Source organism: Bidens hawaiensis, unplaced genomic scaffold (assembly GCF_021521415.1).
Source record: "Bidens hawaiensis isolate Kalapana, Puna unplaced genomic scaffold, B.hawaiensis_p1.1 tig00000055_1, whole genome shotgun sequence".
Lineage (NCBI taxonomy): Eukaryota > Viridiplantae > Streptophyta > Magnoliopsida > Asterales > Asteraceae > Bidens > Bidens hawaiensis.
In genome coordinates this window covers 6,047,055-6,058,241 of record NW_027491016.1, presented here as the reverse complement: position 1 = coordinate 6,058,241, position 11,187 = coordinate 6,047,055, and the positions used below count along the sequence as shown (strand labels likewise).

Genomic DNA, 11,187 nt, shown 5'->3' with positions numbered 1-11,187 from the left:
AGTCCTTTATGCATGATTAAACTTATTTAGAATAGATGTGTGATTTTGATATATCAAACTATTTGTAGATGTATAAGTAGATGGATATATGTTTGTAAATTAAATGGCTTCTGATGCCCATTTTAGAACATGTGGGGGTTGTCTCAACTCCTCAAACACTAATAGCAACAATCCATTTCTATCATGCAAAAGTCCATGTCTCACCTTCATATAATTTTCTTGTGTTGTCACATCCATGTGTTTGTTTCTAGTATGTGTATGACTGAATATTTCATTTTTTATATTTGTATTTCATCAGAAACTTAATTTTCAATAGATCAGGTTACAGAATAAGTACTTTTGGGACTATTGATGTATTAGTATATGACAATGTTAAGTAAAATGAAATACGTAAATATTACTGGCGCACAAATATGTATTAGGTATAAAAACATACGTAGCAACTTTGCTTTGAATTGGCAACGGTTTAGCCTACATATATATCATAGTAATATAGAGCCATAGAAAACTCCAGAAAAAAAACTTAATAAAGTCAATAGCAAATCAGTAGCAAAACTTAAGAGTAAATATTTAAAAAATAATTAAGCAAAATAATCTAGCAAATCTGTAGCCTAGCGCTTCGTTTTTAGTAGGATAGGCTTTGCTATTCAAATGGGTTTGCGGCGCAGCTTATTACCCGTTTATCTGCCACTTTATTGTAATCGTTTTGATTTTTAATAAAAAAATTTGTTTCTTCAGAAAAATCTGTAGCAAAGTTTAGAAACGATGTTGTATTTGAATATTCATAGCAAAAACGAAAATGGGTATTTAAATAATAAATAAAAATATCCTAATAAAATTTTGGTTTATTGGATTTTAATAATTCCTATTGACTGGTATTGACCGATAATAATCCCCCTATTTATTTTATCACCGTTGGTGGTCCCAAATTTAAAAAAGTTGGCCCCAATGGTCCCCCGTTAAAAATGACTTAACAGCGTTATACTTTTTTCCGAATTTCAAACTATTGTTTAGAGCTTTTGTTCAGAAATAGGATACGAGTCGATTGATGTAAAACTTAGCTCAAAACGGTGATCCAAACGACTTGATTTTTGTTAATCGTAAGTTCAAACAAACGAATTGAAGCATTGTTTCGTCGTGTTGGAGCACCATTTCGAACGAAGTTTTACATCAATCGACTCGTATCCTCCTTCCGATCAAAAACCCTAAAACATTAGTTTGAAATTCGGAAAAAAGTATAACACCGTTAAGTCATTTTTAACGGGGGACCATTGGGGACCAACTTTTTTAAATTTGAGACTGCCAGCGGTGATAAAATGAATAGGGATTATTATCGACCAATACTAGTCAATAGGGATTATTAAAATCCAATAAACCTAAAATTTTTAGCGCAAAAACGAAACACAAATACAGAAAAAATTAACTGAAAATAATTTAATAACTTTGTAGCAAAATAGTTTAATAACTCTGTATGTACATTTATGGAAATTTAAATACATATGAAACTTCGAAAAATAATATAAAAACAGTATACTATTTTCAATAAAACATGCCTCATTCTCGTTGAAACACAGTATATGGAAGGCAAAAAAATGCTAAAGTGTTCAACGGCGTCAGCTCAACAATAGAAGGGATAACTGAAGAAATAAAGGTACTAGAATTTTGGGTACTAAAGGCAAGATATCTCAAAGAAGCTTCCCAGTTCCCACTGATTGGGAAAATCACTTTTTTTTGTATATTTCGCAATTGTGAAAGTGTTGATATGGTGTTTTTGATTTTTTGTTTTTGTTTGGAAACTTGGAAATTGGAATATTAACTAGCTAGTTAATTGCTACTGTTCCTTTTGGTTTAATAAAAATATTCATTTAAAAAACCTTTTCTTTTTCCTAGTTTAATAAAACTTGAAAACCCGGTTAAAGTTAAGGATATTTTAGAAGGGGTTATCAAAAAGTTTCTTTGGGGAGGTGCTAGTTCCTCCAAAAAGATACAGTGGGTGGCTTGGGATCAAGTTACTATGCCTAAGAAGAGGGGAGGTCTTGGCCTTTGTAAGTTGGATGTGGCTAATATTGCGCTTCCATAAACCATAGATTTATGGAAGAGAGTGATTGATAGGGTTCATAATTCTAGAGGTTGGGTTGGAGTGGTTCCAGTTAATAAATATGTCACGAGTACGTGGAAACCGGTTGCAAAAGTGTTAAACGAGGTTTGTTTTGGGGGTGAGAAGCTCATCAACTTAATTCAAGGTGAAGTGGGCAAAGGGAGCAACATCTATTTTTGGACAGATCTATGGTTTGGTAATTGCACTTTTCAACAAAGATTTTCAAATATTTTTAAGTTAGAAAAGAAAAAGAATTGTAAATTAATGGAAGAATATGGTGGCAAGATAACTTTATCTGTTGGGGGTGGGAGTGGTCGAGGAAACTGTCGTCTCATATGGAGATGCAGGAATGGGAATTTATGTTCAGTACGTTAATGTCGGTTAGATGGAGTAAGAAGGATGATGCGTGGAGGTGGTTAGGGGATCATTCCGGGGTTTTTTCAGTCAGTTCGGTTAGAAAGAAATTAATGGACAGGTTAGGTGCTGGGCAGAGTGTGCTGAATTGGAGTAGGTGGGTGCCGATCAAATGCAATATTTTCGTTTGGCGAGCGGTTTTGAATAGGCTTCCGACTTCCGAGATGCTTATAAAAAGGAACATAAGGGTGGAGTCTTCTTCATGTTTGCTTTGCAGTTGTGGAGAAGATAACATCGATCATTTGTTGTCTGGGTGTTTTGTTTCGGCTTTGGTGTGGCAGCATATAAGCGTTTGGTGTAGGATTCCTCAAATATTTGTCTTTTCAACCAAAGATCTTAGGGAGCTCTCCTCCTCCTTGGTTTTGGGTAAAAGAGAAAAGGAGATTCTTCATGGTATAATTATAATCGGGTGTTGGAGGATTTGGAAAGCTAGAAATGACAAGCTTCATAAAGACAAAGAGGTCAAGATACATGAGATAATGGAAGATATTAAAAAAAAACTCTAGGTTATTTATGGTTAAAAAATAGATCGAAAAAAGAAGAGGTGGTTTGGGATAAATGGTGTAAGTTTGCCTTATTATAATTTGGTTTAAGTGTAGTTTTGCAGTTACTCCGTTTCTCTGTGGAGGAGTCTGCTTCTTGTTTTCACCTTTTGGTGTTTGTGTACAATAAAATTTAAGTTCAAAAAAAATAAAAATAAAACTTGAAAACACAACGTTAAGGACAAAAATCAAGATACATAAAATGCATTTTGTTTCTGACACAAGATCTACTTGATAGGAAATCATTATGCTTTAGTTCAAACTTGCTTGAACGTCAAATTGATCTACTTCAAATAATATTATGACAATGTTCACCGCGACCCTTGAATCCTCGACTAGACTCTAGGGAATGAAGCACCTTATAATTAACACACCTAGATACGATTGACTCAAATACTTTGTTGTTTGCTATGAAAGTGACCGTAACAAAACTGTTTTTGTATAGTCGAATTCCTTATGTAAGTACTATATCTGGTCCGCCCTTAATTTACTTTTAATACTTTTTCGTATAATGGGTTTGGATCAAATATAAATTAAATTAACGTGCTAATTGTGAGAATCGAGTAGAATAATTATGTAACTACATCATAGAGTAATTACATAAATACTCTATAGTGTAACTACATAATTACTCTGCTTGTATATATAAATACTCTACTTGATCTTTACAATTAGCACGTTTATTTCATTTGTACGTTAACTTTCCCCTTCGTATAATAATTTCTATATCCACTTTATTTTTTTATGTATTTTTTTTTACTTTAATGTATTTTCTAATTTGCTTTCTTCAAAAAGTCCCGTTTTGTTTATTTCAAAATCAATATCTTTACAAATATGCGAAATAAACTATAAGGCTTAAGTGTATAAACGTATGAAGGCATAAGCATATTGAAATTTTTAAGAATTTCTCTTTTATATGTAGATCACATAAAATATATTAGAGAGGAGATTAAAAGGGGTTCAATGCATCTGATGCTATGACTTGGCAAGTAGACAAGTTCTATGTTTAGACAATATATATTTGCATGTGATGATTTTAGATACATTAATTGAAACCTAGTGTTGCTGATCTGCAAACATCCCCATGTCCCAAGCTTTTTCTACTTAAGGTTGTCATCTTAGATTCTTAAGAACTAAAGTAAAGTCTTATTAATCCAGTCTAATGTCATAATTTACAAGACATCCATATCTTTGACTGATTTTCTTGTAATATATTTATCAAGTCTTTTGGTTGTATTGTCCTTTTGAGTTTTTGTTTGTATTATATATAACGGGAAAGTAAGTTTTTTCTTCTATAATTAACAGCAAGCAAACAAATTTATATTCACCAAGAAGACAAGAAGAAGTTAGAAGTGTGCAACAGGAAAAAGAAACCGATACACGACACTCCAAGCGTCGGAAACTAGCTGATGACGGGCCAAACCTAGATGATCCAAGAGACGAGTCAACAATGAACCGGGAATAGTTGACATACGAAGACGAGGATGGAAGCAATATCAATTACTTTTAAAGACTTGATTGCCTTTTATTATTTCCTTTTTGTGGTTTCCTTAATTTTAGTATTTCCTTTTTTTTTTCATGGTTTTCCTAGAATTTTATATTTTTTTTTTTTTGAAAATTGACTTTCATTAAAAAAAGACACAACCAACGACTATCACCAAGACGGAGAAAGACGCTGAAATCCAAAAACCATAACCAACAATCATGTTACCTCAAATAAACACCAACTTTTCCAATCCACCACCCCTATCTTAGATCTATTTTTGTACTAAAGAAAACCCAAAGATTTTATATCCGCAACCATTTCTGCCACGTTAGTGCTCTTGCCCGAAAAAATCTTTTCATTCCTAGCCCGCCAAATCCTCCAACAAGTAATGATGACAATTCCATGAATAATCAACCTTTTATTCCCCGTCGCACCACAAACCTTATGCACTTCCACCAAATCATTGACATGAAAAACAAATAGTCTAGGGATGTTGCACCATGAACCAATCGCATTCCAAACGGCCATAGAAATGGAACACCCGGTTAACAAGTGCTCGAGCGATTCCTCATTACTCTCACATAAAGCGCAACTATGATCATCACAATACAAATGACGTCTAGCTAAAGCCTGCTTGGTTGGAAGGCTATCCAGAACGGCCCTCCACATAAAAATATTACATTTTTTCGGGACCCAATCGCTCCATTGGAAACTGGAACTCCCAGCGTCCACAACGGACCGCACCATCCATCTTTTAATCGCCGAAACCTCAAACTCTTTGCAGCTACCAACCGCCCAAGACCATGAATCTTCACGGTCAACCATCACCACCCCTTGAAGGAGATCTTCCAACTCCTGCTTCTCGCTCACCTCCTGATGGGAGCAAGGAGCTCTAAGCCAATTTTCATTCCTAGCCCGCCAAATCCTCCAACAAGTAATGATGACAATTCCATGAATAATCAACCTTTTATTCCCCGTCGCACCACAAACCTTATGCACTTCCACCAAATCATTGACATGAAAAACAAATAGTCTAGGGATGTTGCACCATGAACCAATCGCATTCCAAACGGCCATAGAAATGGAACACCCGGTTAACAAGTGCTCGAGCGATTCCTCATTACTCTCACATAAAGCGCAACTATGATCATCACAATACAAATGACGTCTAGCTAAAGCCTGCTTGGTTGGAAGGCTATCCAGAACGGCCCTCCACATAAAAATATTACATTTTTTCGGGACCCAATCGCTCCATTGGAAACTGGAACTCCCAGCGTCCACAACGGACCGCACCATCCATCTTTTAATCGCCGAAACCTCAAACTCTTTGCAGCTACCAACCGCCCAAGACCATGAATCTTCACGGTCAACCATCACCACCCCTTGAAGGAGATCTTCCAACTCCTGCTTCTCGCTCACCTCCTGATGGGAGCAGGAGATCTTCCAACTCCTGCTTCTCGCTCACCTCCTAGAATTTTATATAATGGAGGTTTCTCCATCTTTTGTCGGCAGACACTAAAAAGAATTTTATGAATTAAGCTTGAGAGCTTTTCTTTTCAAAGAGGTATTTTCTTTAAGGTTATCTTTCTAACGGAGGACCATATCCGTTAGGGTTTATTCTTTCTCGTTGAACGCCATCAAGTGGTACCAGATCCAGGCAGCGATGTATAACCAGCGACATCCAGATGACGTCGCAGAATTCGAGCGTCTTCAACGGCTCGTGAACGAGTTATCCATGAACCAGAGAACGTCGGCGGAGGATACACTCACCGACGACAATGGTTCCCATGATTACCAGCGGATGGGACGCCGTGGGAGGAGGGACGAAAACCCTTTTGCCCGACATAATCACCGTCGTACAGCTCCGCAGCGAGACGAATTAAAAACGTTGGGATCAGGATCGAAATTCCAGATTTTGAGGGCAACACACAACCCGACGATTTTATTGATTGGATCCGCACCGTTGAACGAGTCTTTGACATCCGTGATATTCCTGAGCATCTAAAGGTAAAACTATTCGCCCTTAAACTTAAGAAATATGCATCATTATGGTGGGATCATCTTCGGAAACAACGTGCTTATGCGGGTAAATCAAAAGTTGAAACGTGGGCCAACATTAAAAAATTGCTTCAATCAAAATTTTTACCCACCACACATAAACAAGATTCTTATTTGGAGTACCACAATGTCAAACAAAATTTGTTAACTGTCCAAGAATTAATTAGTGAGTTTGATCGCCTTCGTATGCGGTGTGGAATAGATGAACCAGAAGAACAAATAATAGCACGTTTTCTTGGAGCATTGAATCCGGAAATTGAAAATATAGTCCAACTCCAACTGTATTGGACATTCCATGACGTGTGCAAACTCGTTTACGGGTCGAAAAACAGTTGAAAAATCGGACCAAGTTGACGGCCAATCGGAGGGTACACTTACACTAAAACGGCCGACGCCTCCGGTTCTGGAACTAAGCCCAACAACACCAAAGCCGCCAGCCCAATGGATCCACCAACCATCCAATTCCCAGAAGTTACCACCTCGCGGTGTTACAAATGCAACAGCGTTGGTCACATGAAACGTGAGTGCCCCAATCGCCAAACTGTGGCCTTGGTCGATGATCCCGTTCCTAATTTTGACAAAGAACCCGAAGACGACACAGAAATTGTTTACCCGGATCGTGGTGAGGCTCGTGTCTCAACGTCTTCTTTCCGTGTCTCCGGCTCCAACACAAGATGACTCCACTTGGCTACGAAATAATATATTTCGCACTAAGTGCACGGTACGAGGCAAAGTTTGCAACATCATTATCGATAACGGAAGCTGTGAAAATATGGTCACGACGACAATGGTTGAGAAGCTCGGGTTAACTCCCGAACCACATCCTAATCCCTACCAACTCATATGGCTAAGAAAAGGTAACGTTGTTAAAGTTTCTCAACGTTGTTTGATAAAATTTTCAATTGGTAACAAATTTCTGATGAAATTTGGTGCGAGGTAATTCCGATGGACGCTTGTCACTTATTACTAGGACGACTGTGGCAATATGACCGTAAAACAAAGCATGACGGGTTCACTAATACATACAACTTTAAAAAAGATGGTATCAATATTGTTTTGGCTCCCCTTGACACACGGGAGACGCAAACAGCAGCCGCAATCCTTCCCAAAGCAGCGTTCATAAGCTACACCAACGCTGCTGACCCGTCTGTTCTCTTTGGTCTGCTTATGGTCGAGGCCAATGCGACGACCCACACTTTGCCGCCAGCCGTAAGCCCACTTCTCGATGAATTTCAAGATGTTTTCCGGGATGAAATTCCGGCAGGACTTCCACTTATGCGTGACATTCAACATTGTATTGATTTTATTCCGGGCTCGAGCATTCCGAATAAACCTGCGTATCGCATGAACCCTAAGGAGTTTGCTGAATTGCATAGACAAGTTAATGAGCTTCTCGAAAAAGGTCTCATCCGCAAAAGCATGAGTCCTTGTGCCGTTCCCGCATTACTTGTACCCAAACCAGGGGCACTTTTCGTATGTGCATTAATAGTAGGGCGGTCAATAAAATTACCGTCAAGTACCGGTTCCCAATTCCGCGTTTTGAAGATTTACTTGACCAGTTACATGGTTCCAAAGTTTTTTCTAAAATAGATCTTAGAAGTGGTTATCATCAAATTCGGATGCGCCCAGGTGACGAGTGGAAAACGGCATTTAAAACAAGAGATGTTTTGTATGAATGGATAGTTATGCCCTTTGGTCTTTCAAACTCACCGATTACTTTCATGCGGCTCATGAATCTCATCTTGAAACCTTTTATAGGTAAATGTGTCGTTGTTTACTTTGATGATATTCTTGTTTTTAGTAACAACAAGGAGCAACATTTGCAACATTTACGTGATATTTTTGAAGTCTTAAGAGAGCAAAAATTATTTGGCAACAAAAAAAAGTGTGCTTTCCTAGTGAACGAAGTCGTTTTTTTGGGATATGTTGTCTCCCAAGAGGGCATTAGGATGGACGAATCAAAGGTGAGTGCTATCACCACGTGGCCTACCCCCGCGTCCTTTCACGACGTTAGAAGTTTTCATGGCCTCGTTTCTTTCTACCGGCGTTTCATAAAAAACTTTAGCACCATTGCCGCTCCTCTAACCGATTGTTTAAAAAGGGAAAAATTTGAATGGACGAAACCCGCACAACTCGTGTTCGAAGCTTTGAAGGCCCATGTCACCACTGCTCCTGTTTTGGCACTTCCAAATTTTGGTGATGTTTTCCAAATTGAGTGTGACGCATCAGGCCTAGGCATCGGGGGTGTCTTAAGCGAAAACGATCGCCCGATCTCTTTTTTAGTGAAAAGCCTAACGAAACCCGGAAAAAGTACAGTACATATGACAAGGAATTTTATGCTCTTATTCGGACACTAGAATATTGGAGACACTATTTGTTGCCGAATGAGTTCGTCCTCTACTCCGATCATCAAGCTTTACAGTTCATCCAACGGCAAGAAAAGTTAAACCCACGACATGCCAAATGGGTAGAAAAACTACAAGATTTTTCCTTCGTTATCCGCCACAAAGCCGGCTCCACTAATACTGTTGCTGACGCGCTAAGCCGTCGTTATTCTATGTTATCGTCCATGCATTTGCATGTCACCGGCTTCGACTCCATCAAACACTTATACTAGGATGACCCGGACCTCAACGACCTTTGGACCAACTCGAGATTTCGTTCGCAAGCATGATTTTCTTTTTAAAGGAAAATTACTATGTGTTCCTCATTCCTCATTCAGGGATGCTCTAATTTTGGAATGTCACAAAGGCGGACTCGCGGGACACTTTGGTCATGACAAAACTGTTGCACTTGTTCGGGATCGCTATTTTTGGCAAAAATGGATAAAGATGTAGCTAGAATTCCTAAGCGATGCCGCATTTGTCACGTCACAAAGGCGCACCACACGAATCAAGGTCTTTATACCCCATTGCCAGTACCTAATGGCCCTTGGGAAGATGTTAGTGTCGATTTCATCCCTGGCTTACCACGCACTCAACGAATGAAAGATTCAATTATGGTCGTCGTTGATCGTTTCTCAAAAATGGTGCATTTTGTTCCTTGCGCAAAGACGTACGACGCTTCACAGGTTGCTCGTCTTTATTTCACAAACATCGTTCGTCTCCATGGCATCCCAAAAACCATCACGTCTGATCGCGATGTTAAGTTTGTGAGTCATTTTTGGCGTACCTTGTGGAAACGCTTGGGAACATCACTTCAGTTTAGCACTTCGCATCACCCGCAAACTGACGGCTAAACAGAAGTTACCAATAGAAGTCTTGGAAACCTGTTACGTAGTTTGTTTGGTGACCATCCTCGACAATGGGATCTCTCGTTGCCACAGGCGGAATTTGCCTACAACCGCTCAACGCACCGCTCGACAAATCAGACACCGTTTTTGGTGGTTTACGGTCGCAACCCATTTACTCCATTAGATTTGGCACCGTTTACTGATTCCACTTCTTTTAGCATTTACGGTGATGAGCATGCGAAGGAGATTAAGTTACCTCATCAACAAGTCAAGGATCGTATCACCCAACAGAACCTTCGTTATCAAGAGAGAGCTAACTGACATCAAAAGCGGATCGTGTTTAATGAAGGTGACTTAGTATGGATCCACCTACGTAAAGATCGTTTTCCCACAGGGCGCTACGGGAAACTCCAACCTCGAGCTGACGGACCTTTTAAAGTTCTTAAACGTATTGGTGACAATGCTTATAAGATTGATTTACCGGGGCATTACAATGTATCGGCCACTTTTAATGTTGCGGATCTTACTCCTTATGAAGGCCTTGATGTTGATAATGAGGACTCGGAGACGAGTCCTTTTCAACCGGGGGAGAATGATGACGGGCCAAACCTAGATGATCCAAGAGACGAGTCAACAATGAACCGGGAATAGTTGACATATGAAGACGAGGATGGAAGCAATGTCAATTACTTTTAAAGACTTGATTGCCTTTTATTATTTCCTTTTTATGGTTTCCTTAATTTTAGTATTTCCTTTTTTTTCATGGTTTTTCTAGAATTTTATATAATGGAGGTTTCTCCATCTTTTGTCGGCAGACACTGGAAAGAATTTTATGAATTAAGCTTGAGAGCTTTTCTTTTCAAAAAGGTATTTTATTTGAGGTTATCTTTCTAACGAAGGACCATATCCGTTAGGGTTTATTCTTTCTCGTTGAACGCCATCACTAGCACCCAAGGATAGACAATCTAAACCCACTGATCACTATATTTGTACAAAAATAATTTTCATAAACTTCAAACAGGAGTTTTTTTTCAAAATAGGATATTTTTGAAGGTTGAAATGATTTTTAGGAGAGAGAAAGAGTGTTAATGGTTTTTAGGAGATCCGTCATTTGAAATGGCAGATCTCTAATTATATATAGGGTCTGTCAATTTCTGTCGAATGAGTTGAACAACTAGTTGGTGTTCTGCCATTTAAAAAGGCGGATGCGTTACACTGTTTGTGTGATCCGTCATTTGAAATGGCGGATGTCACTTCTCCTGATCTGCCACTTTGACTGGTGGTTCACGATTGTGATTTGTGTCAACTGTCAAGAGATATAATAATCATTGAGAGTATACTTGTTGATATCAAGCTC

The 11,187-nt window shown here is 38.7% G+C and overlaps 2 protein-coding genes across 2 annotated transcripts; both read left to right on the top strand.

Annotated features, from left to right (window-relative positions):
• Window positions 1–2,472: 2,472 nt before the first annotated feature.
• On the top strand, window positions 2,473–3,018 carry LOC143541793 (uncharacterized). The gene has a single exon (XM_077034543.1). It carries the CDS (start codon window positions 2,473–2,475, stop codon window positions 3,016–3,018), a length of 546 nt encoding a protein of 181 aa, XP_076890658.1.
• A 4,525-nt stretch (window positions 3,019–7,543) lies between these two features.
• On the top strand, window positions 7,544–10,481 carry LOC143541706 (uncharacterized). Its single transcript, XM_077034474.1, has 2 exons — window positions 7,544–8,071; window positions 10,302–10,481. Exons 1-2 carry the CDS (start codon window positions 7,544–7,546, stop codon window positions 10,479–10,481), a joined length of 708 nt encoding a protein of 235 aa, XP_076890589.1.
• Window positions 10,482–11,187: the final 706 nt, after the last annotated feature.

Excerpts from the sequence above, each read along its gene's own strand:
- LOC143541793 (XM_077034543.1), top strand. The coding sequence starts at position 2,473 with ATGTCGGTTAGATGGAGTAAGAAGGATGATGCGTGGAGGTGGTTAGGG.
- LOC143541706 (XM_077034474.1), top strand. The coding sequence starts at position 7,544 with ATGGACGCTTGTCACTTATTACTAGGACGACTGTGGCAATATGACCGT. Across the intron at positions 8,072-10,301 it reads CCAAACCAGGGGCACTTTTC|ATTGATTTACCGGGGCATTA; the intron begins GTATGTGCATTA and ends AATGCTTATAAG.